This window comes from Miniopterus natalensis, chromosome 4 (assembly GCF_054644295.1).
Source record: "Miniopterus natalensis isolate mMinNat1 chromosome 4, mMinNat1.hap1, whole genome shotgun sequence".
NCBI lineage: Eukaryota > Metazoa > Chordata > Mammalia > Chiroptera > Miniopteridae > Miniopterus > Miniopterus natalensis.
Genome location: NC_142084.1, coordinates 94,493,275 through 94,519,092, shown reverse-complemented (window position 1 = coordinate 94,519,092; position 25,818 = coordinate 94,493,275). Strand labels below are relative to the sequence as shown.

Sequence of the window (25,818 nt, the reverse complement as noted above, 5' to 3'; positions counted from 1 at the left end):
CCTGTGCGGAGTATTGTGCCTTATCTTGTGCAGGACGGAATAGATCTTTCCTGGTGTCCACCTCAGGAGTTTTATCTCGAATTCTGCACATGTGTAAAATAAGATCTTGTCTCTTTATAGGATCACCCAAGATGAGGCAGAGACCCCCTCCTCGCCGGGATATGACCATAGTAAGTGGGCCCTTGCTACTGGGGAGCCAGCCCCTGCCCTGAAACTAGCCCCTCACATATACCTCGCCCTTTCCAAAGATGCTGTCTTCCTGTTCACACAGTGGCTTTGTGACAGGCCTCAGGATGTGCCCTCTGCTTCCTGAGCCCTTCCCTTTGTCTTATCAGTGTTCTCAGCTAAGGTAGCTTGAGACCAAAACTGGGAGGAGGCACAAATATTGCCATTCTGATATTTTGCTTTCAGACATTTTTAATTCTTTAGGTACCTTTCTAACCAATACCTTGAAAACCGGGTCGTCTCTTTTTAATGTCTGCCATTTAGCGAGCACCTGCTGGGTGCCATGCAGTGTGCTGGGCGCTTCACTCCATTCACTTAGTGAGGTGCTTATAGTGACTCCACCAGGTAGATCCATTCCACAGGAGTCAAAGCTGAGGCTTCAGAAGGGGTTATGATTTGTCCACAGTCACAATCAATCAGTATTTCTCAGATGGGTCTGACTTGCAGACCTGTGTTCTTTCCACAGCCCTCACTACCTCTTAAGTTCAGAGAATATTGTCTTGCCGCAAATTTTCATGATTGTTGGCAAATGTTTCTTCTCTTTGCTGTAAAGCTGAAGGGCCAGCGGCCCGTCCAGGAGACAATGATCTGAATGGTCTGTTTTGTTTTGTCCTATGGGTCCACCAGCACCCTCTTGAGGATGATTTGTGTCCCAATCCCTTAGCACAAGTGTGCGCGTGCGCGCGCACACACACACACACACACACACATATACACCCCAACACCAACCCCCCACACACACACCTGCCCACACACACACACGCGCCCCTTTCCTTCAGTGCCACGGTAATGGATTTACATTGGACTTAGCACTGTGTTTAATCATACCAGCCTCGAGGGCTCAACCTGCCCAAGCCCCCCATCCCACCCCAAGTGGAGGAAGAGTATTACACCATTGCCGAATTCCAGACAACCATCCCGGATGGCATCAGCTTCCAGGCGGGCCTGAAAGTCGAGGTGAGTGGATCTGGTGTCCTTTTGCCTACCTGGGATTGCTTTTTAAAAAGTTTATTGTGGTAACATTGGTTAATAGCATTATATAAAGTTTTTGGCTTAACCAAGTATTTTTTTCTTACGATAAATTCTGTATCCTCTATGTTCCTCTCCTCCAGTTTCACTTCCTGGCTCATTTCAATATCGCATTTGCCTTCAGAATTCATAAATGGAACCCTAGTGTTCTAGCAGTGGAGCTATTCGGTGCACCTAATTCCTTGCCTAGTCTGTGTATCTTCATAACACCTTTAATGATGATGTAGCACCTCTCTGTGCCAGGTACCTTACATACCTAGTAACTAATCTTCACAGAAGTCCCAAGAGGTCAATATCTTCAGCCCATTTTACAGATGTACCTGAGACAAAGAGGGGTTAGGTAGGTTGCTCAAGGTTACATAGCGAGTAAGTAGTGGGGCTGGCATCTGAACCCAGGTCCCTTTGGTGTTAAAGACCAGGCCCTTTCCTTTCCTCTGCATTCTTTAGATTTGGCATTTGCTTTTATTCATGAAAGCTCTTAGCTTCTCTCTAGCAGATGGGAACTGCTGTAAGTCCTATTAAGAGCACAGCAAATCCTCATTGATCTATTTCATTTTGATTGTTGTTCATACTTAGTATTTGTTGTCGAATTTACGGATGTGCCCGCAATGACTTGTATGAGCAGAATCACCTTTAATTGTTACCATAGCTACCAAGTGTTGGTAAGATGCTGGCACCCTCAGATGAAGGGCTTACATTTATCAGCGCCCTTTTCTGGAGAGAGTCCAGTGGGACTTTCTATGCCTGTCACGTGCATCCTGCTGTCCTGGAACTCTTCGCTGTAATTCCATATAGGTAACATTTCTCTTCCAGCATCAGCCAAGTGCTCTTGTATGCATTAGCTTAGGTGGCCATCATGAAAACCGGCAAGTGGGTGTCACTGTTTTTACCATTGTCTCTTTTTTGTGGTGTGGAATCTCAGCAGTGTTATTTGGACAGGACCATTCGGGCAGTAAGTGGGGAAGCCAGAACTAGAACCCAGGACTGCAGACCCCGGAATCCAGCCTCTGCCTCCTGTGCCGAGTCTGTGGCTGCCATTCCTCTCTGTGCTGGGCGCAGAATGCAGCAGCAGAGTGATGCCCACAGCCCTCGTTGCCCCCAGCATTTTCTCACCCCAGGCACAGCTCTGCCCCAAGCAGGGTCCCCTTTCCAGGACAGAGTCAGAGAGTGGGAAAGGCTCAGGCTCTAGAGCCTACCAGCCTGCCTTTGACTTTCACCTCCACTGTTAACTCGCTTAACCCTCTGCGAGTCCTCAGCTCTCTTAAGATTTGTTTTTGCATCTGAAAAATGGGATCATAATCCCCATCTCATGGGGCCATTGTGAGCATTAATCAGATCTGTGCACAGAGTGTGCACAGAGAACTGCAGGTATTCATTAGCTCGGGCTGCCGTCACAAAATACCACGGACAGGGTGGTTTAAACAGGGATTTATTTTCTCACAGTTCTGGAAGCTGGAAGTCCAAGATCAAAGTGTCAGCAGGGTTGGTTTCTCCTGGGGTTTCTTCCGTTAGCTTGCAGATGGCCATCTTCTCACTGTTCTCACGTGGTTGTCCCTCATTCTGTATGTTCTCCGGTGTCCTGATCTCTTCTTGTAAGGACACCAGTTGTACAGGGTTAGGGCCTACCCTAACAACCCCATTTAACTTAGTTACTTCTTAAAAGATTTGATCTCCAAATAGAGTCACATTCTAAGGTACAGGGGTGAGGGCTTTGACATATGAATGTTAGGCAGATACAGTTCAGCTCATAGCAGGCAGCATGCATATCTTTCACCCATGTGAATTTAGATATATATGGTACTGAACAAAAGCCAACAGGTAATATACGATCTTAAATATCGTGGGTGATTCTATACACCCACGTTCCATTAAATGGGTGTGTATCCCAGAGAGAGAAGGAGATGAGGTGACAGTTTGTTTTACCTCCTTCAACATAAGTTCCCCTGTATGTAAACATGAGCTGAGTGTGGTTCCCACGTTTAAGGATATGCATTTCTCACGCAGCATGGCCTGTAAATGCCAGCCAGCCGCTTTATCTGGTGCTCAACCAAAGGAGCAGCGACCAGGGCTGGTTTGGGCTATATATGCATTTCACCTTGTACTTTAGAATTGCAGCAGACACTGCTGGGGGCCCGCCCTGCATCCGACCCACCTGAGTTGACCTGCAGCTACATACAGGTCCCTGCAGCTTACACCTTCCTCCCTCCTGTGTAGCCTGAGGGCACCACCCAGAAAGTGAGGAATTAATCCCTGGGGGCAGAACTGTGCGTCCAGGGGTAAATGTCCCCACCCCCAGTGGGGCAGTCTGATTCTGCATGCTCTCTCGGAGGGCCCCTGGCCCATTAAGCCCCAGTGGCCCATAGCAATAACCTGCTTATAGTAGGCCCTCACACTCCCAGTTTCCTCACTTGTTACTTCCTGAAGCCATCTCTCAAATCTGTGCCCATGCCCATGTCAGGAACTGCTTCTGGGGAAATCCAGTTAGACTAGAACCCACCCCCATGTGAGATGTTCCTGCTACACGGTAGTCCCCGTAGATGGTCTACCATGGACGTTGTCTGGGAACCCACTGAGTGCAAACCCCGCTTCTGGAACTCAGGTGCGTGGGGGTCTCCTTACCGCCCTGGTCTTCCAGCTCTGGAACCACACCTACTGAGTGCTTTCCTCTCCTCTGCCCAGGTGATCGAGAAGAACCTGAGTGGCTGGTGGTACATTCAGATTGAAGACAAGGAAGGATGGGCCCCAGCAACCTTCATTGACAAGTATAAGAAGACCAGCAATGCCTCGAGACCCAACTTCCTGGCTCCCTTGCCCAACGAGGTGACCCAGCTCCGTCTGGGGGATGCAGCAGCGATGGAGAACTGCACGGGCAGCGAAGCTGGTGGCCCCTCCCGGCCCCTGCCCGATGCACCGCTCAGTGCCGTGGACTCTGGGATGCCATGGTCCAAAGACTGGAAGGGCGGTAAGGAGGTCCTGAGAAAGGCGTCTTCAGACATGTCGTGTGCAGGCTACGAGGAGATCTCGGACCCCGACCTGGAAGAGAAGCCCAGCCTCCCTCCCCGGAAAGAATCCATCATCAAGTCGGAAGGGGAGCTGCAGGAGCGGGAGCGGGAGCGGCAGAGGGTGGAGCAGCTCAGGGGCTCCCCGCCCAAGCCCCCTGGTATGATTTTGCCAATGATTCCAGCTAAACAAAACCCCCCATCCCGGGATGGCAGGAGGCCAGAGCCCAAACCTGACAAAAGCAAGTTGTTCCAGCTGAAAAATGAGATGGGGCTGGAGTGTGGCCATAAAGTATTGGCCAAGGAAGTGAAGAAGCCCAACCTCCGGCCCATCTCCAAATCCAAAGCCGACCCACCAGAGGAGAAGCCAGAAGCCATTCCCCAGAACCCCTTCTTGAAGTCCAAACCTCAGGTTAGGCCAAAGCCAGCTTCTTCCCCCAGGACAGAGCCACCTCAGGGCGAAGACCAAGTGGACATCTGCAACCTCAGGAGCAAGCTCAGGCCTGCCAAGTCCCAAGAGAAGCCCTTGTTGGATGGAGAGAGCAGCCACCAGGCTGCTGGGGGCCAAGACGCAGCCTTCAGCCGCAGCTTCCTCCCAGGGGAGGGGCCTGGTCGTGCCCAGGACAGGACGGGCAAGCAGGATGGGCTTAGCCCCAAGGAAATACCCTGCAGAGCCCCTCCGAGGCCAGCCAAGACCACAGATCCTGCGCCTAAGAGTGCACCCGTGCCTCTCAAAGAGGCTCCCCAAGAGGCTCCCCAGCAGAGACCCATGATCCCTCCCCGCAGACCCCCACCCCCCAAGAAAACCTCCTGTTCACCCAGGCCCCTCCAGGAGGCCAGAGGGCTGCAGCGGGAGGCCAGCGAAGGCCGGGCACCTCCTGCCCCAGGCCGGGCCCTGCTGGTCCCTCCAAAAGCCAAACCTTTTCTCTCCAACTCCTCAGGGGGCCAGGATGACCTTCGAGGCAAAGGTGGGCTGGGGCCACGAATGGTGGGCAAGATCGGAGAAAACAGAGAGAAAGCAGCAGCAGCCCCCTTCCCCAGTGCCGACAGCCCAAAGGACCTGTATGTGGCCGTGGCCAACTTTGAAGGAGATGAAGATACTAGCAGCTTCCAGGAGGGGACGGTGTTCGAGGTCAGGGAAAAGAACAGCAGTGGCTGGTGGTTCTGCCAGGTCCTCAGCGGGGCGCCCTCCTGGGAAGGGTGGATTCCTTCCAACTATCTCAGAAAGAAGCCCTAGCCTCCTCCCTCCCTGGCTGGAGGTCGTGTGCGTCTCTGCTGGTTTTACCCACATATTTAATATGCCTCTTAATTTATCGTTCTCCATGGAGCTTCAAAGGAAGGAAGGCTCTGGAGAACTGGGTTCTTCCCTCCCGTGGGTAGAGCCAGCCCTGCCACCACAGCAGCCCCCCGAGGCTCAGGGGCCACATGCTCGCTTTCTCTCCCCTCTGTATCCCTGCCTTAAGGCCAGTGGCATTGCCACCCAGCTTCCCTGCCCACCTAGTAGCGGGACCACAACTCTCCAAGGCCTCCAGCACCAGAACCCACCATCTGGAAAAACTGCAGAAAGTATTTCTCATTGCTTGGACCCGGTGCAGTTCGGGGCAGTCCCCCGGCAGCTCGTCCAGTCTGACAGCTTGCGCCAACTTCTCCATGTCTCTAAAAGGCCGGTGACTTTGTTCACCCAGTTTCCAAAATGCCTGGTACCACAAAGAACTTCACTCTATACAAGTGGGCTCCATGGCCAGTCCCAGGGGGTGTCCTCCTCTCCGAGGCCTCAGGCCTCTGGGCCTCTCAGGTTTGACCAGATGCAGCGACCCCACAAGTGGGTGTGGGGGTCCACTCGGCCACCTGCCTCCCATCTTCTGTCTTGGGAGCCTGATGGGTCCTAAAGGGCTGGGTCCAGCCCAGAGCAACCTCCACTGCCAGGCTCCGGACAATCCCCTCCCCGCCCTGGGGCATCTCACTTTGTCTATCTAGAGCAAGCATCTCCACATTTGTTGGAAAAGGGGCCATTAGCAAGCCATGCTCCATTCTGAGCACCCTTTTCTGGGTAGCTAGTCAGTGCCAAACTCTACACGGCACTTTGCATTCACGTTTAACCTTCACGGCAACCCTCTCCTATAATAGTATTCCCATTTTATAGATGAGGAAGCTTGGGCTCCGTGTGCCCAAGGCACACTAGCTAGGAGGAGGGGGAAAGAGGATTTGAATCCAGGCCGGCCTGACTTCCATGCTTGTGCCCTTCTCCCAGGAAGGGGCAAACCAGGCAGGGGGAGAGAGGGGAGCTTGGGTGCCAGAGGCCTGTTCTTTGCTCCGTGCTGGTATCCCAGGAGGGATAGAGCTTATGCAGTAGAGGGAGCGGGGGGGCGGGGTCTCACATGCCAGCCTGGAGGGGCCCTGGTGGTTCACAGACCAGCAGCTGCTCCTCCATCAAGTTGAGCATGGCAAGCAGAGGCCCCCTCGGGTGACAGGAACCCAAGGGCCAGACAGATGCCTCCTGTCACTCTCTGTTGCTGCTTCCCGCTCTTCTCTGGCTTTCACGGTTTTCTTTTCCCCTGCCCTTTCCCTCTCCATCTCACTGGGAGGAGCCCAGGGCAGCCTTACCCATTTTGATGGTGTGGTTCAACATAGGGTCCCAGCCACATACAGAACTAGAACCAGGACCCAGGGTTTCCAGCTCCCAGCCCAGAGACCCTGCCTGTGGACCAGGCTGCCTGGGGGTGAGAGGGCAGTGCCCTCCACGTCCCACCCTGCCCTGTAGGAGAGGACGTGGCTCTGATTCAGTTCATTGGCTACTATGCTTTGGGAACACAAAGCCTGCTCTCCTGGGGATGCCCACTGTCTACCTGCAGTGCCAAAGGCCCCCTCCCCTCCCCGACCCCCCACATGGTCTCTGGGTGTCTCTGCAGGAGAAGGAGCTTCCTCAGACCCACAGAGCCATCCTGTTGCTCCGGTCAGCCTGTAAGGACCACCCCCGAGAATCTGGGGGCAGGGCCCTGAGGTGCTCCTCGCTGCACCTGCTCACCCCTTGGCCCTATGTCCAGAACCCTGTGGGGAAGAAGGGGGGCAGCTGGAAGAGGGCCACCCACCTCTTGCCCCATAACATGTTTTCCTGCGTGTTTGATCCACTTCAGTTTAAACCATTTTTATGAAGCTGTGATGCAGGATTTGACTACATTTTAAAAGACAAAACTCTAAATTTTTGTTTTCTGATTCACTCTCTGCTTTCATTGGCCTTTGCATGTGTCGTGAGTGCCCACGCGTGCTGCACGCCGGGCAGGCCGGGCTGCGCGGGTTCCCTGCCGGCCGTAGGAGCTTTGCTGTCTGTTTGCTGGTTCCGCCGAGGGGGTTGGCGGCTGACCTCAGCCTCTCCTGGGGATCAGCTGGGTGGGGACGGACTGGTTCTTTCTCTGGGCAGAACGTTTTCCTGCAAGTGAAAGAACTTGCCTTATTATTATTATTATTATTATTATTATTATTATTATTATTCTGATGGAACTGAAGGTACTGAAGCCACACTCTTCTCTGTTCACTGCTCTTTCCTCAGGATACACTTGTGTCCTGAGGACCCCTCTCTCTGCTCTTTTTGTCACAGCGGTAGGCACTTCCCCAGGCTCCTGGAAGTGACAGGTCTAGCTGTCCTTGCCTGTGGACCTAGGTTCACACCATCCAGGTCTGTGGCCCCTATTCTGTGAGCAATTGATGGAGCGTATGCAAAACTCCCCTGGAGTTCCAGCCGTGCAAAGGGCCTGGGCCACAGGAATAGCCCCGATGCCAAGCTCCGGCAGGTCACCGAGCCGAAACACGCTCCCTCCTCTGGCGTGGTCCTCGCGATAACCCTGGGAGGTGCAGGGGATCAGCCCCAACCTGTCGTGAGAAAATTGATGTTCAGGGAATGAAGCCACATTCCTAGCTTCATCCAAATAGTGACAGTGACAGCTGAGGATCAAATCCAGGGGTTTTCTCCCCAATGCCCTTGACTTCCTCTGCCACCAGCAGTGAAATGTAGTTGGGCCTCCGGTGAAGCGGGGGACCCTCCCTCTTTGAGTTTCTCTGCTCCTCGCCCCACGATGACGCTTGTCAGCAGGTCACAGGTAAATGCCACTCTGACAGGCAGACAGAGGTGGGTTTTCTCCTTTCCTCACTCCTGCTTATTTCCTGGATTTTATCTTACATCTTGGGGTAAAACTGCAGCTTGTGGTGCCATCAGATCTTTGGAAAATCTGAGTTTTAGGACTACCACTTGATAAAATAAGCCTTTGCTCAAATATTTCGCTCAGAATGTCTTTGCCCTGTGGTGGGATTGTGTCCCAGGTTGAGGCTTGGGGAGGGCTGGGCTCCAGCTGAAACCGCTTTTACTGCCCCGGCCTTCTGAGGAATTACGAGGGCCCGGATCAGGCTGCCAGTCTTTGTGAGCCTTTGCCACAATTTCTTAGGCTACGTCCTAGGCCTTAAAACATTTTGAGCCCACTGGGGATTTCATTCCCACGTGGAACAGAGGAAAACAGGCTTGCCACGTTAAAGGGCAGGTGCTGAATCTCCCCAGGGTGTGGAAGGACCTTGGGGATGGACAGAAGTGTTTATTCAGCCTGTACCAGGTGCCAGTGCTGAGTGCTCCTGCCCTCAAATAGCTGGAACTGGACATCAAGAACGGGAGCGTCCGTGGCTTGGCTCCCATCCTTCCATTGTGCTGAGTCTCTAAGTGTTGGGTCCGCCTGCTCCTGGGAGGCCCTGCCCTTGTCTTTGGACTGTGATGGTGGGCACGTAACAGCCTTACCCATGCATGGAAGTCTTGTCCTTCCCCCCCCCCCCCCAGCTGTCCAGGCCCATCCTTCAGGGCTTTTGCAGCAAACAGCCATACAATGCCAGAGACCAAAGATGACCTGGTGGCAAACTGGCCTGAACAGTGGCCACTGGCTCACACTGAGGCCTGAGGGTACGGGGCGCCCTCCTTAGCCTGGAGGAATTGCTCTGAACTTGGCTAAGGTTCTGACTTCGCAGAGTTAAAACCAGGAGGCTGCACAGTCATTGTCCACTCGAGGACCACCTGCTGAGGACCCTGCTCACAGCCGTGACCATGCCAGCTCCCTGGGGTAATGTCTGGTTTCTGGCGCTACCCTGCGGGCTACTGAGCCCCTCCTTGTGCTTCAACATTCCCTCCTCCCTGTTTCTGTCCTTGGCTCCAAAGGAGGCCTTCCTAGTTCCAACCAGGGACAAGGGGGCTCAATCTCCGTTTCCTTGAAGAAGCCAAACCCGGTGCCACAGCCAGCAGTCTTCACTTTCAGGTCTTCTGTAGACGCAAGGAGGTGCTCCACCAGGCTCGTTACAGCAATAAGCAATTCTGGGACCACGAAGGTGTCCATACTTGACCCCCACATATGCCTGTCCATGCCTTTGTGCCCCTGTCGTTGTAATAGCCCCCCTTTCACTTCCAGGGGTGGTGAGGAGCTATAGTCACCTTAGCCACAGCCCACATGTCCTGCTTCTGGGAGCCACCAAAAAAGGAAACCGTTTCCTGTGTCCCTCTAGGAACAGTGGGCTCCCATGGCATTGCCCCGCCACCTCGTGTCTGCTCACAGGATGCTGCTGGCGATCTCTGGACGCCCGGCATTCCTATACCCTCCTGGCAAACGGACAAATTCTGGTGGTGGTTTTTTGTTTCCTTTTACACCCAAAAAAATACATGACAATACCTAATGTGAGGGGGAGGGGCGGTGAACAATTAGCTGTAGCATGTATAGAATATATAATCACCATTAGACTTTTCCTTTTTTTTTTTAATAAAAGTGCTTGACTGGTTTCAAGCTTTGTTGTGAAGATGCAGTGTCTGTGGGCTTTATTTGGGTGAAGAAAGGATGCGTAGCTTTGTGCCCTGGCATCGGCCTAGAGTTTTGAGATCCGAGGACAGAAGCCTATGTGAGCTTCTATGTGTGGGCATTGCCCAGAAGTAGGAGTGACTTCTCTCTCTGATCATCGTGCTTCTTGATTCTTTTAATGACAGTGGCCAGAAACCAAGGGACAGCTGCGTGTCTTCCACATGTTCTCAGCTCTGCCCAAACTGGAAAACATCATATGCCAAGGAGTCTTGAGCTCCCCGGTGTTGCCTGCTGACAGGCAAGAGTGTGTGTGTGGAGGGCGGGGGTCTGCAGGGCCTGCCCAAGCCATCTGCCCTCCAGAGGTGGAGGGCACTGCCTCACCTTTTATGACTCCCAAGAGCAGAGCCAAGACAAAACGAACCCCGACGTGGAGCCTTCTTGGTTCCAGGTTAAGTCTAAAGAAAATGAGACCACTGCCCATCTTCAGAAGAGGTGAGTAGGACCAGCAGGGTCCCTGAACAGAACTGCAAAGGGGGTTACATACAATATTCATCCTGGAAGGAACGTAAAGAAATTAATGCCCTTCTAGCAGATCTTGCTTAGGGATTGTGGTCATTTATATGCTGTATTATCCCTGTTCCCATAAGAAGGGAACACATTATGGGGTTCAGGCCCCTCTTGAGAAGACTTTGTCCCAAATCTTCCAAACCAGGCGTGCTTAGTCTGAAGAATACAAGTGGCATGGGCTTCCCTGGCAGGTGTAGAGGTGCACAGGGCCTCATGGATGGGAACTGGACCATGGGCAGGAACCGAATCTGACCTACTCTCGGGGCGCTCATCCCACCACCTTCCTGCACATCTCACTTGGAACCAGCACCCACTGTTCTTGTTACCTGCTCCAGGAATGCCGCACCTGGCACCAGCCAGCTCGTCCACACCTGCCAGCACCCTCCTGCAAAGGGGCGTGGTGAACTTGTGGGCCCAAGACTCACATCGCGGGGCGACTCACCTCTGAGGCCAGGGTCCTTAATGTCCATCCTTCTCCAGTTCAGTGTCTATCTGGTCTTCACGTTCTTGCCAGTCATGCTTCCCAATCAGTGGTTCTCCAATTTTAGTGACCATAGAATTATCCAGGGAGCTTGTCAAAGTGCACGATCCTGGGCTGCACTGCCTGAGAGTCAGCAGGAGTCTGCGTCTCTGAAGTCCATTGTGAGGAAGCAGGCTGCGAGCTCCACTCCAAGAAACGGCCAGGCTCAGCACCTTGCCTGGCGTAGTTGAAAGTGTTCCACAATGGTGCTTTGTACTATTATTATCAACGTCACCTTTAATTTCCTGAGTATTTGCTGTTCCAGGCCTGTGGGGCACACTACATAGACATTTATTTCATCCTCAGAATGCTCCATGGAGTACATATCTGCATTTGACATATGAGGGCACTGGGTCAAATCTCCCAGAGCTAATGCGTGGCATATCTGGTCCTATGCAAGCTCTTTTACCCCATACTATGCCCCCTCTCAAATGCTGATCGAAGTACAGATCTCATCCTGCTGTAACTATTTCCTGGGTTTGAGATTATCCTCAAGAAATACTTCTCTTTCAAAAACCTAAGTCCATAAAAAGGAAAAGATCTTAACTTTTATTTTGGAAAAAGTCTAGCTTTTGTTGAGTACATGCTATGAGCTAGGGAACCTTGTGGATATATCTATTTAATATTCACTGCAGTGCTAGATGGGAATTACGATACCCATTTTATGGATGGAAATTAACAGCCCAAGACTAAGTTTACCCACTGTCACAGCTAATCTGAGGATGAACTTGGGTATCTAACTCCAAAGCCCCTTTACATGAATAGACCTGGAAGCTCCCAAATCTATAATCTTCACTTGGAATTTTTCAGTGTGTTTTCCAGAACAAATGTAAATAAATATTTTGAAGTGTTCCGTGGACACGTTAGTTTGAGGAATGCTGAGTAAAATAAACAACTTCTCGAAGCCTATTATATGATATGCAGTTTAGATTTGGTTGCTCAAATGTACTTGACCATGAAGCCATTCACAAAGCAGCTAGCAGAAGCAATGTTTCATGTAATAAGTGCTGGGAAATGTCAAATTTTACATTTCAACTCTACCTGTAATTCTCTCTGAACTGTATTGCGTAGGCAATCCCACCCCCTAATTCCAGCTGTAGCTCTCGCCCTCACTGTGTCCCAGTCTTTAATGCCAACACTGACAGCATCCTGGGACACAGTGCTTCTCTGGATGGACAGCTGCACGTGAACTTGGAAGTTTCCTATTTGCAATTGGCCTAGCTGGGAGAAATATGAATGGATTTCCTCATTGTGAGATGGCCGGGTAGGAAACGGTTTAGAAAATCTGCCAGGAGTGGAGTTGTAGTCTATCTCACAAACTAGTTTCCCTTTAGAAACCTGTCAGTTCATGGCGGCATTCAGAGCATTCAAATTCAAGTTAATAAAGCCCGGGATCATCTCCTCTTAAGACCCAGGAAGCCCAGATCCTACCATAAACTATACTTTCTCTAATTCCTTTCAACTGCATGGAACTTGACCACACACTTATACATTACAGTATAGAATAGTAGTGATTAGATATAGATATATCGATATATATATACACATATATATCTGTGTGTGTGTGTGTGTGTATATATATATATATCAGGTGTTGCTAAATAAATATGTACAATATTGTTGGGTGGGCAATTCTTATATCCCATGCCTGGTGCTCCTGTCCACGTGAAGGGACCTCTGTTAGACTAATGCTCCAGCCCTAGGGAGAAGAGGAAATGATCTTGATGGTTGGTATTTAGGGGAGCAGGCATCAGGCACACACAGCTCAGCCCCTTCATCTCTGTGTGGGGTCAGGTGTTCTCAGGGAGCACACCTTCCACCCGGCCCGATAGTGGGAGGCTTAATGGTAAAGGGTGCCCACAAAAGGAGCCCTGTGCTTTTCGGGGTGCCTGTGCCTGGGTTGGTGAGAGTGTCTGTCCTGGATGAGGCATAGGGAACCCTGACGGCTGGCCGCCTCCCTAAGCCGGTGCCGCCACGGCCCAGGAACAGAGCTGATAACTTGCCCTCCACTCCCCAGAGCCCTCTGTCTCACTCAGTTTTGAACTCAGGTGAGGAGAAAAGGTGGCAATTTATTAGGCTCCTTCAAAACTCTCTGTTGACTGCTGATTAGGCTAATTTTAGCTAATTTAGTAAAATATATATATATACAAAATTATAAGTGTCTACAGGATAAGCTAGAAAATTATAATCAAAAGATCTGATTTTTCACTGTGCTTCAGTGGTGAGTCTTACCCGTCCCTCGAGATGCACGGACCCCACTGTGTAAACCACTGACAAAGGGCCAGTCATGGGCTGTGGGGCCAGACAGAGCTGGGCTGGCTCTGTCCATCACGTTCCTCCGTGAAACAGCATCCTCATCTGTAAGACGGAGACCAGAAAGCCTTTCCCACAGTTGGGAAGATGAACAGAAATGACGTTTGCCCCCCACACGGAATTAGAAGTCTTCAAATACTGCCATTGCCTGGTGCGGGAGTTGGCAAACTTCGTAAAGAGTCAGATAGTAAATATTTTGGGCTTTGGGAGCCAGGAGGCAAAACCAGAATGTTATGCAAGGACTTACATAACTATTTAAAATGTAACCATTTAGTCTGTCAAAACCATTCCTAGCTCTGCGCAAAAACAGGCTGCTGGAAGGATTAGGCCCAGGGGCGATCATTTGCCAAGGCCCCTGGCCCAGTGTGTATTCATCTCCTATTTTATTACTTTTCTCTAAACGAAAGTTTTTCCAAAGCGTGTTTATGGAACATCAGTCCCTCACATGATCGTGACAAGGCATTGTGTGGTCAAATCCACTTGGCAGGCAGTGTGAGAATCATCCAGGCCTCCCTCCTCGGGGACCCGGGTCACACACTACGCGTTAAAGGCTCTGAGAATCCTGCAGCAAAGAGGCTGTTTACCCTGCTTCAGCTCAGCGTTTCCAGAATGTTCTGGACAACAGAGTTCTTTTTTTTCATGTAACATTTACAAACAGCCCACAGAACATTGGGAAGTGCCATTGTGGATCCTAGAATTTGTTACTCAGAACATCACAGTGTTAATTGCTTCTGGGCCTCATAATGCGTACATCTGAGGGCTCTGCCTTGCACGGGGGGTCTTAGGGTCTTCAGCAGATTAACCAAGCGAACTGGGTCTTCCGTTTGAAAGAACTGCAGATCAGCTGACTTTTCTCCCTGTGTTTATCTCGGGGCCATAAGAATGTTCACTTGGAGGGCTCTTGGTGAGCCCCTCTTAGAAGGATCGAGAAACCTAATACAGCACTTGTGCACCTTGGGAAGGAAGCAGCAGCTACCCGGGTGTCCTTGGAGGAGATCTGAGAACCAGGTCACGCCCTTGCTGCTGTGAACGTGGATTTGCTAAACTACTTTCACTGTATTTTTTATTGAGGTAAAACACACATAACAAAATTTACCATTTTGACCCTTTTTAAGTGGACAGTTCGGCGGCTTTAAGCACATACACACTGTTGTGCAGCGGTCACCATCACCTCGAGGATGCTTCACCTTCCCCAGCTGGGACTCTGCGTTCATTACACGAGTGTCCTTCCCCCACCCCCCAGCCCCGGGGAACCATAATTCTACCTTCTACGACTTTGACTCCCCCAGGTACACACACAGGTGGAATCATACAGTATTTGTCTTTTTGTGGCTGACTTATTTCCTTCAGCATAATGACCTAGTCACCTCCTAAAGGCCTTGCCTCCAAACATCACTTTGGCGGTTAGATTTCGACATGTGAATTTTGAAGGGACACACATTCAGTCCATAACATGTATTAAGTCAAACTTGGCTCTTTTCTCAGCCCATGATACTGGAGTACTAGCCGGGACCTCATTCACTTGCTAGCAGAACTCGGTGGCGGAGGCTGACGTTAACATGCCTCTGCATCTTTTAAAAGATATCACCAAAATGGAAATGCAAAATGTAAACCCTGCTCATAGAGAAGTTTTATACCCAAGTTAAGAAACACTGTTTTCCTGTTTCATCATAACCGTCCTCTTAAGTGTGCCAGGCCCTGGGGCTGAGCAGACAGACATCTTCAACTGGAAAGCCTTTTGCCACCAGCCTCGCCACTTCCCGTAAGCACCCTGGGCACGTGGCGGAGGGTGTACAGAACTCTGGGTTTGTTCTGGAAGGCACTGGGAGAGTGCTGGGATCACCCGGTGCCTCACTTTCACACCGGGGCTGGCTCCTCGGGAGCACACAGCAGCAGTGTGCTGAGAGATCCCCAAAGCCACTCCTGGAATTTCATTTTTACCCAAAAATTGGTTATGGGGGGAAAAGTTGGGAGTAGAGATTTAAGCAATTTAACCAGTAAGTTATTTTACACATGCTCATATTGAAACAAACAAGGATATGTTGTACAGTAGAATGTAAAATGCATGTGCACTTTTAAGATAAGACTGCAGACTTCGAAGAAATGGTTTCAATGGTCTGCTCCGGGTAGGCCTCAGGCCCCAGGCCCCTTGAGGGAAGTTGAGCAGGTCAAGTTTGAGAAGCTCGTGATTCATCACTCTGGCCCTTGGCAAGGAGGGTAGAGCCCATTCGGAGACCTCCTTCCAAGTGTGCTCTAGTCACTGGGCTTATTTTCAACCCAAACCAGATGCCCCGTGGGGGGTGAGCTCTCGAGAGTCTGAGAAGTATGACACTCCGCGTAGTGTGCTAAGTGTAGGCACAGGGTTTGTTTCTAAAGCAAATGCTTTTGAGAATCTCCTGCTTTTCAAAACTTTCAACTCTTGTCACATAACAGGGAGCGTCTACATTAAGTTCTGCGTCTGTTTAATTACCATAAAAAAAACCCCACAGTAGTTGGTAGTTTTTCAGCTAAGGGGTCCAAGTTTGGGGTTGGGCGGGGTGGAAGGGGAACCCCTGGATTCCCACAGGTGCACCTCCAATATTTAGCATCAGACCTGGGACTCACATAAGACCAAGGTTTGTCGTTCAGGTACTACCTTGCCATCACTGCCCTTCCGTCCCCACTCACAGACCCAAGCTTAGTAAGCAGGATAAAGGGTTCCCACCTCTGTGTTTATCACTCATCATCAAAAGCTGGATGGGCCAACAATAACTGAAATGTCCCTTCTGTGTGGGTGGGAAGCTGCCCAGTGGTAGGTTAGCAGGTGGCTTTGGTGGCAGGAAGAAGAGAGCGCTGGCATCCCCTCAGATTGTTCTCTTTCTCTGCAAGGAAATATGTCCCCTAGAGGGTCCAAGTCCGCCTATTACCTCCGACAGTGGGTCAGTAACATCGGCGAAGAGCATATACTCAGGTCAGTTACGAGTCCAACATACCCTTGCTGAGGTGCCTGCATAGACATCCACGTTGATCCCAGCGGACCAACGACAGGCTCCCAAGGGACAGAACTGCCTTGGCACAAGCTGACAGTCTAGAGCCTGCGTGGACAGTTCTGAAACCTCCATCTTCATGTGTGAGAACACAGGAACAACCAGCGGAATCTTGAGGCCTGTGCTAGGCCAGAGTAAGAGAAGCATCATCTAGGCAGAAAGACTGACCTACAAACAACTACAGGTAACTGGGGAGAATCCTAAGAGAGCAGCTACACAAAATGTTGGAAGGCACCATGGGGAGGGAAGCTTGCCTGGGGGTGAGGATAACAAAAGCTTCCTGAAAGGCCAAAAATAGGGGACCCACGAGGTGAGGACAGTGTCTTCAAAACTTGAGCTGTTTGAGTAGCACCCTCACAAATGTTGCCATGTCCACATCCCACCTGTTCCAGCATTCACTTAATATTTTACTTTAAATTGACTCAAAAGTTAAATATATTTCTTTGAAGGGAAGCTTTATATCATGACAATAATTTGAAAAGCTGTATAGTTTTCCATTCATAGTAGGTAACTTTATTTTTTATTTTTTTACACATATCTTTATTAATTTCAGAGAGAGGAAAGGAGGGGGAGAGAGAGAGATAGAAACATCAATGATGAGAGAGTCATTGATCGGCTGCCTAGTCCACAACCTGGGCACGTGCCCTGACCAGGAATCGAACCCCGATCTCTTGGATCCTAGGTCGATGCTCAACCACTGAGCCACATCCAGCCGGGCATAGTAGGTAACTTTAAAAGTAATGAATGAAAGTGAAATGGTGTCATTGAGTTCCAGCTAGGTCCAGTTTGTTACCTACTGAAAGTTCTGACATTGAGGCTTTCTCCCCGCACCTCCCCACTCTGTTAAAAGAAGATTAGCATGTGTTAAGGAGGTGTCAAAGACAAGCTAACACCAAACTGAGATTTTATAGCTCTAAAAGCCAAAGAGTTGCTGTACAGAAAATGGTAATAACTTGTACTCTGTAATTTGATGTCATTTCACGCATTTGAAAATACCACCCAAATCGCCTTTCCCACACTTTAAAAAATACTGGATTAATTTGAATGCTTTTGTTAGGTCTAGGGAGCATAAGACAATTTAACCCAAACAGAGACTAGCCGTGCTGTGCGGGGAGAAATGTGAAGGGGTAATTATGGCACTCTGGAAGCTGGGGAGGAGTACGACATTTTCACAACTGCAAAGTGAAATCTGAACAGGACCACCCCATTTGATGACCCTCTTCTGAATCTAATAATGCTCAATAATAACACCCTAATAATGCTAGAAATAATTTTGGCTGCAATTAAAATTATTTCGTTGGCGGTGATCAAGGCACCAGGTGATAGATGGGTGGGATCAGACCAGACCTCAGTTCAGCAACCTCGGTACTTGTAAGAAAGAATTCACAGTCGAGACTCAAGCTATAAGAGGAGTTTATTGAGAAAGGAGGAAGAAAGAGAGAAAGGAGAGGGGAGAGAAGAGAGGAGAGAGTGTTTTCTGGGCCTGGAGCTGAAACACAACTGAGACCCAGATGTCAGAACCTCATGTCCAGGGGGCTTAATGCTTAAGGGCTCTGCTCCAGTCGCCCTTGTTCATTCCCCCTCTACGGGGGTCTAAGCTGCATGACTAGCAACATGCCAGGGGAGGACAGGTCAGGGGAGGGTCTGAACCACATGCCCAGGGAGGTGTAGGAGAGGAAAGGTCACCCCGGGGGCAGGTCCCAGCCCAGTTTTGCCCTTTGCCAGGTCCCCGGGGCTTTCCACCCCAGTGGCTTTCTGTACCTGGCCTTCTGTCCTTGCTCTGCCCACAGCTGCCTGCCTACCTACCACACGTCGCATCCTCTTCATAACGCTACTGAGTGAGTGGAAGATTTTGAAAATCCTTTGTGTGGAAGGAAGCAAAAGAAGAATCCTATTTTATAGAGAATGTTGCTGTGACTCTTACCGCACTGCACGGTAGTCCTGTGATCCTGTGTCTGTCTCCCCACCAGGCTGGGACCCCCGTGGGCGAGGGCTCTGTTACTTTTTGGTCTCCTGGGTATGTGGTCAAGAAGGGGGGCGCTCAACAATAAAGATAAATTAAAAAAAAGAAAAAAAAAAGAAGGGGGGCGGATGATTACAGCGCCCAGGGTGCCCTGCGGCCGTGGGCCCACCCAGCTGGGGGGCGGGAGGGGAAGAGAAAAATGAAACAGATACTCTAGTGTGTGGCTGTTTTCTTAATGCGAGACAACGTGGCATGGTAATTAACCTGAGTTCAGATAGAACTGAAATTCTCGCCTAGAAAGTGAGGATAATAGCACCTGCCTCACAGGGTTGGTGTGAGGATTAAATGAGCCAAGAGATGTGAACACAGTAAACACTCAGCAGACGGTAGCTATCGCTATTACTGCTGTTATCGATATACTCACACGCGCGCATTGTCACGTCTGCACACAGCGGACATTGTGAGTGTCCGACGCCTGGAATCTACTTCCCGCGGGCAGCGTCGCCCTCATTTTCCCCACCTCTCCATCCTCGCGATTTGGAGGGGAGGGGCTTCACTCATTGGCCCCAACGACTGGCACGTGACTCGGGCCTGGCCAATCAGGGCAGCCCAGGCTTCTGGCTACAATTGGCTCAGTAATGGGCACGTGACCCAAGCCAAGCCAATGAGACTCGACCTCAGGACTTTTGCCGGACATTTTGAGAAGGAGGAGCTCTTCTGCTAGGCAGCCTTGCCTCGTGGGCGCAGCCGTGGCCCAGGCGCAGTTTGGGAAGGGGAGGCGTTTCGGACAACTACCCAGCTGAAGCTCTATCCCTCACGTATACCTGTAGAGTGTAGAGGGAGCAGGTAACTCAGTTCTGGCCCCGGCTTCCTGTCGTCAGAAGGTATGTTCGTTTCGGCGAGGTGGGCTCTGAGGTAAGGGTACCGTGTCTTGCGTTTAAAAGCAGCGAAACTACCGAGCTCCACCCACCTGTGGCTCTGACACACAAATGCTTCGTGTCTTTGCTGCTTAAAGCCCTCCAGTTACCTCTCACCTGCCCAGGATAAAGCCTGAGCCCTTTCACTTGGCACATGGTTCCTCACAAGTGTGCTAAGCCTTGTTCTATAGGTGCTTGGGAGACAACGTTATATAATGTTGTCTCCTACCCTCAAGCGAGAGAAACCCCATTCAAACAGGCTTACAGGATTAAAATGAAAATGTACCGATTTATGGAACTGAAAATTCCCAGGGAGCAGATTCAGGCGTCGCTGGACCCAGCTCAGATGATTCTCAGGACTTGGTTTTTTACCCCCTTTCTCAGCTCTATTTCCCTTTGTGTTGACTTCACCTTTGAGTAGGCTCTCTCCTATTGCAGAGTGGCCCCGATCTTTTCCCCTTCCGTGGGGGGGGGGGGGGCTCTTAAAAGCTCCAAATTTACTTTCCCCCAAAGTTATGTTCAGAAAAAAAGATACGCTTTCTTCTAAAAAGTTGTAAAAAAAAAAAAAGTCCCGAATCTGACTCTTATTGTCTCAGACTGTGTCACATGCTCATGGTAAACCCATCATGGCTTTGGAATACAGTGAATGGGCTCAAGTCTGGGTATCAGGGCCACCCTGGAGAAGGGATGGAGTGAGCCCCGTCAGAATCGTAGGGAGGGAGTCATGTTGCCAAATGTGATGCAAGCAGAGGGCTCAACCTGTGTTTGTGCAGTTGGTTGTGTCCTCTTGCACCACTGCCTTAGCCATGAAAAGAATATATCCTGTTTAGCATATTGTTCCGAGGAGAATGAAAGACTCAGACAAACCTTGACTCAGCCCTCAGCCTGGAGCGGTTCAGTTGACCCCAACTGACATTAGCTAGCTCAGCTGACCGGAAGACACACGAGGAACAACAAATTACTTGGAAGTAATTTTCAAACATGTAGAAAAGTTGCAAGAGTAGTCAAAAACCGTCTTTATGTGGATTTACCTATTAGCATTTTGCCCCATTTACGTTACCATTTGCCCTCATATATAATTTTTTTCTGAAACATTTGAAAGTAAGTTATGTATATCATACCTTTTCTTTTTTTTTTTTAATCCTCACAAACCCATACCTTGGAATGTGCCCTGACTAGAAATTGAACTCCCGTTTTGGTGCTCTGGACGATGCTCCTCCAACCAACTGAGCCACCCAGTCAGGGCTATATCATATCTTTTTATCCCTGAGTCCATCGCTGTGTTTTACGTAAAAATAAAAACAGTCTCTCTCATAATCACAGAGAGGTTATTAACTATGAAATTTCACATTGATAATATTTTTTTCTACTCTCCCATTCATATTCTAGTTTTATCAATTGACTAATACCCTTTATAGAATCGTGTCTCTTACGTCTGCTGTAATCTGGAACAACTGTTCTTTGGCTGTAATGGGTTGATATTTTAAAAATATATAGCCTCTGTTATCTTTTTATCATCCAGTGTCCTCCATTTGTATTTGACTGATATTTCCTCATGATTCCATTCATCTCCACAGTCCTACAGAAGTGACGTCGTCATTCTCAGAGAATCCATTTGGAGTCACACAATGTCCACTTGGTCATATGGTCAAGGTATTGTGCTTTTTTTCTTGTGTTATTACTATTTTATGCTTGCAGTGTCTATGGGGTGATTAAGATAATGCAAATATTCATCCAGCTTTTCATCAAAATTCCTTCATAAATTTCACATCCATTGGTAATTTTTTTGGAACCAGTCTTTACTAATGTATTAGATCAGGCTGCTATAACAGAATATCATAGACTGGGTGGCTTAAACAACAGACATTTATTTCTCATTCTTCCGGAGGCTAGAAGTCTGAGATCAGGGTGCCAGCATGGTCAGGTTCTGGTAAAAGCCTTTTTCTCTTTGATTCTTCACATGACAGAGAGAGAAAGGACTGGCTCTCTTCCTCTTGTTATAATGACACTAATCCCATCATGGGAGCACCACTCTCATGACCCAATCACCTCCCAACAGCATGCTTCCAAATACTATCACATTAGGGCTTCAACATATGAATTGGGGGTGAGGGGATCATAAACATTCAGTCCATAGCAACTACTGTGGTTGAAAAATAATGGTTTTCTAACTCCAGTACTTTCTTCAGATCCAACCCCGCTCTTCATTGCCTGCTCTGTGAAAATGGATATGGGCCCTTTAAATATTGTGCCTTTGCCAGTTGGCATCATGTTTAGCTTTGACAGTAGAGGGCACTGGAGAGACATTGCAGGAGGAATTCCCATTTGCTCGCTCAGTAGGCTCCCACAGCATGGGTAGCTTCTCTAGGGCCAGGTTCCTGGGATGTGTGCAGCGTGTCCATTGCCTAGCTTCTGCAGCACCAACAGTTTCTCTTGTGTAGCAACTTCAGGATACAGGGCTGCTCCAGCACCAGGCTCCTGCAGTGGCAACAGCTTCTCTAAGGCCCAGCTCCAGAAAGAGCCAACAACACCTAGCAAGCAGCAGCTTCCCCAGGAATTCCCCCTCAGGCAGTTTTATAGTATAATGGCTCTGGTGAGATACCTCCTATGGTATCTTTACAGCACCCTACAGGATGGATTTCCAGCCAGTGCTGCAGAGAAGATTTCCAGCAATTTCACTGATGTGTCACAAAAGTAACCTCTCTACTGTCCACCAAACCAACCCTAGACTCCAGTACCTCTTCCTTAAGTGTACTGTCTCAGCCCTGGGGTCATGGCTGCTTTTTAGTCAGCCATCTTCTATTCTTCAGAGTTCCTTTTCCCTTCCATAAAACTGAAATATCAGATACCAAAACTAAATAAAGAACTTCAAAGAAAAAAAACCCTATATACAGATGTCCCCCGTAAATGTAGATGAACAAAATTTTAGCAAATTGAATGCAACAGGGTATTAAAAAGGACATGCATGATCAAGTCAGATTTATCCAAGGAATTCAAGATTGTTTTAATATTTGAAAATCCATCAGTGTAATTCATCATAATAATAAATTAAAAAGGAAAAGCCATATGACCATCTCATTGATGCAAAAAGGCATTGGCATTCTTTTTAAAAAAAATGTTTTTATTGATTTTTAGAGAGAGGGAGTGAGAAACATTGACTGGCTGCCTCCCGAATACCGTTCCACAGGGGACGGAGGCCACAACTGGTGCATGTGCCCTGACTGGGAATCCAACTGGTGACCTTTTGGCACACTGAACAATGCTGAGCATACTAAGCCAAGCCAGCCAGGGTGCGAATCCATTTTTTTTTTTTTTTTTTTTTAAGGATGACTTTATTTTTTTTAAATAGTTTTTAAAAATACGTTTTTATTGATTTCAGAGAGAGGAAGGGAGGAGAGAGATAGAAACATCAATGATGAGAAAGTCATTGATCAGCTGCCTCCTGCTCACCTCCGACTGGGGATCAAGCATGCAACCCAGGCATGTACCCTGACCAGGAATCAAACCTTGATCTCCTGGTTCATGAGTCCACACTCAACCACTTAGCCACACAGGCTGGCCCCAAATCCATTCTTGATTTTTTTAAAAAGTAAACTAGGAATGAAAGGGAAATTCCGCAGTCTAATAAAGGGCATCTATAAAGACCTATAGCTAATTTTTACAACAAAACAACAAAAAGAAAAGCCAATTTAAAAATGGGCAAAAGGACTTAAATTGACATTTCTCCGAAGAAGATATGCGAAGGGCTAACAAAGCACATGTAAAGATGCGCAATATCATTAGTCATTAGGAAATGCAAATCAACACCACAATGAAGTACCATTGCATACTTAATAAGGTGGCTATAGTAGTAGTAATAACTCAGAAAATAGCAAGTGTTGTCGAGGGTGTTGAGAAATTGGAACCCTCATACATTGCTGATGGGAAGGTAAAGTGATACAGCCGCTGTGGAAAATAGTTTGGTGGTTCTTCCATAAATTAAAACATTGAATTGCCATATGCCCCATCAGTTTTACTCCCAAAACAATTGAAAGCAGGTGTTCAAACAAAAATTTGTACACAAATGTTTATAAGAGCATTATCCACAATAGTGAAAAGGTAGAAACAACCCAAATGCCCATCAATTGATGAATGGATAAACAAAATGTGGTCTAGTCACACAATGGAATATTATTCAGCCATGAAAAGGAAGGACTGATACATGCTGCAAAATAGATGAAAACATTGTGGTATAAACATTACGAGCAGTCACAGAAGACCGCATAGATTTCTGTTTAGATAAAATGTCCAGAATAGGCAAATCTATAGAGACAAAAAACAGATTAGGGCTGGGGCTAGGTGTTGGTAGGAAATGGGGAGTGACTGCTAATGGGTATGGGGTTTCTTTTTGGGGTGATGAAAATGTTCTGAAATGGACTAATTATGCATATACTAAAAACCATCAAATTATTTATTTGAAACTGGTGAAATAAATGGCACATGAAGTATATCTCAATAAAGATGTTATATAATAGAAAAGTGCACATACACACACACACCAAGAAGGCACTTTTTTTTTAATATATCTTTATTGATTTCAGAGAGAGGAAAGGAGAGGGAGAGACAGAAACATCAATGATGCGAGAGTCATTGATCGAGCCTGCAACCTGGGCATGTGCCCTGACTGGGAATCCAACCCCGATTGCCTGGATCCTAGGTCAATGCTCAACTGCTGAGCCACGCCCGGCTGGGCGAAGAAGGCACTTTCTATGGAAGGTCTTAAGTGGATTAGGCCTCTCCATAAGTTTAGATAGGTGAAGCTACATGTAAAGAGAAGACTTAACAAAGAGCACCTACAGAGTTTGGAACCTACAGAGTTTGGAACATTGTTATGGCCCAATTTTACAGGAGAAACCAAGCTACACAGAAATTTAAGGTCATATAGCTAGTACTGGATGGATGCCAGAGTCCATTCTAGGAACTAGATAGCAGAGCTTGTGTCCCTGTTTTAAGCTAAAGGCATGATGGAGAAATCCTTGGCTGAGAATCTCAGTGAGATTGCTCTCTATTCCTAGTGCCAACTCCACAGTGCTCATCAGAAAGCACTCATCACTTGGGTGCCTACCATCTGTTTAATAGACGTCGCAGAAGTCTTGGTTTCAGCAATTTCTAGAGCGAAATTCAGGACAAAGCAATCCCTTTGAAGATACTCAGCATGCAGCGTCTCTCCTTCAGGGAAGTGATGTCTGCCTGCTCTGCACACTGGAATACTCAGCTGAGAATAGGATACAACATAGGAGGCCCTGTCACGTGGTACCTGAATGTCAGGGCAACCTGTGCAAACTCAGAAAAACATCCGTGTATGAACCTTTTTGAATGTTCGTGACTGCCCAGCACAACACTAATTCATCAGGATAAATTTAACATAGCGGAGTTTGATCTCACATTTCTGTGCTTTCTTGCTTGTTGAGCCCTCATTTTTATCTGATCATCAAATGAATACAAGGACCCAAATCTCTGACTGCATTTTGGACTAAGAGGTAGATTCCCACATGTGAAATAGTCCCAAGTCCAAGTGTGTGAACGTGTTTAAAGGCTCTTGAACCTCATTCCCAAATTGCTATGCAAAGAGATTGAACCAGTTTACACTCCCACAAGCAGTGTATGAAAGTATATTTAAATGCAAATTCCAAACTGCAGAGAGGCTCCTTGGGTATGTCACTTAAAATATTTTTTAATGCTAAGCAAAAACTGACCCCGGGTGTTAAAAAAAGAAAGTCTGATATAAAAATGGAGCAGATAGTTAAAACAGCTATTAGGCAGAAATAAGCGTTAGAAAGGCCTAAGCAGGATGATAAAAATTCTAAGGCATCATCACAAGAAGCACAATTCTGAAGGGACCATTAACCATTTGGCTTAGATTGGGATAGCAGCTGCCAAGAATGTGGGGCGTGGTCAATGTACCAAATTCTAGTTTAGAAAAAGCAGGGTATTTTATTTATTTATACTTCACGTTGTTCCAAAGACATTTTAAGATACCTAAAGGCAGAAGTAGCGTTGTGTCTGAATAATCAATCTCGTGAAAGTGAAACAAACCCACGCTGTCAAGTCTCATCTCTCCCGACCAGGATCCCTCTCTCTAATCCTGAGCTCAGTTTGCAACCACAGTGACCGCCCCTCCTTCTAATAATGGGGCAAAGTGATTTCAGGGGGCATGAAGGTGGGGCAGGCAAGGGAAGCCCAGACTCGGGGTACCAGCCCACAGAATTCCACACAAATCCAGAAGGTACTGGGACCTCAATCTTCAGCCAGGATCCCCTCTGCCAGTTACTTGGGAACCCGGCCCGGCCCTGCCTGCGAGTCTTTCGTTACTTCTGTGCCCCCCTCCCACCCGCTCCCACTAGGAAAAGCTGACTCCCGAGGGGGAGCCAGAAACTCGATTGCCAGAAACTGCTTTCCACTTT

General features: G+C 48.5%; 1 protein-coding gene across 2 annotated transcripts in view; it reads left to right on the top strand.

Annotated features, from left to right (window-relative positions):
* Positions 1–10,070, top strand: part of SH3PXD2B (SH3 and PX domains 2B) — an 81,672-nt gene extending 71,602 nt beyond the window's left edge. For both annotated transcript variants that reach the window (XM_087816973.1, XM_087816974.1), the window contains 3 exons: positions 121–170; positions 1,057–1,182; positions 3,934–10,070. In XM_087816973.1, the coding sequence (XP_087673099.1) occupies positions 121–170; positions 1,057–1,182; positions 3,934–5,490 (1,733 nt within the window). In that variant the 3' untranslated portion in view covers positions 5,491–10,070. The remainder of the gene's footprint in view (positions 1–120; positions 171–1,056; positions 1,183–3,933) is intronic.
* The last annotated feature ends 15,748 nt before the right edge of the window (positions 10,071–25,818 follow it).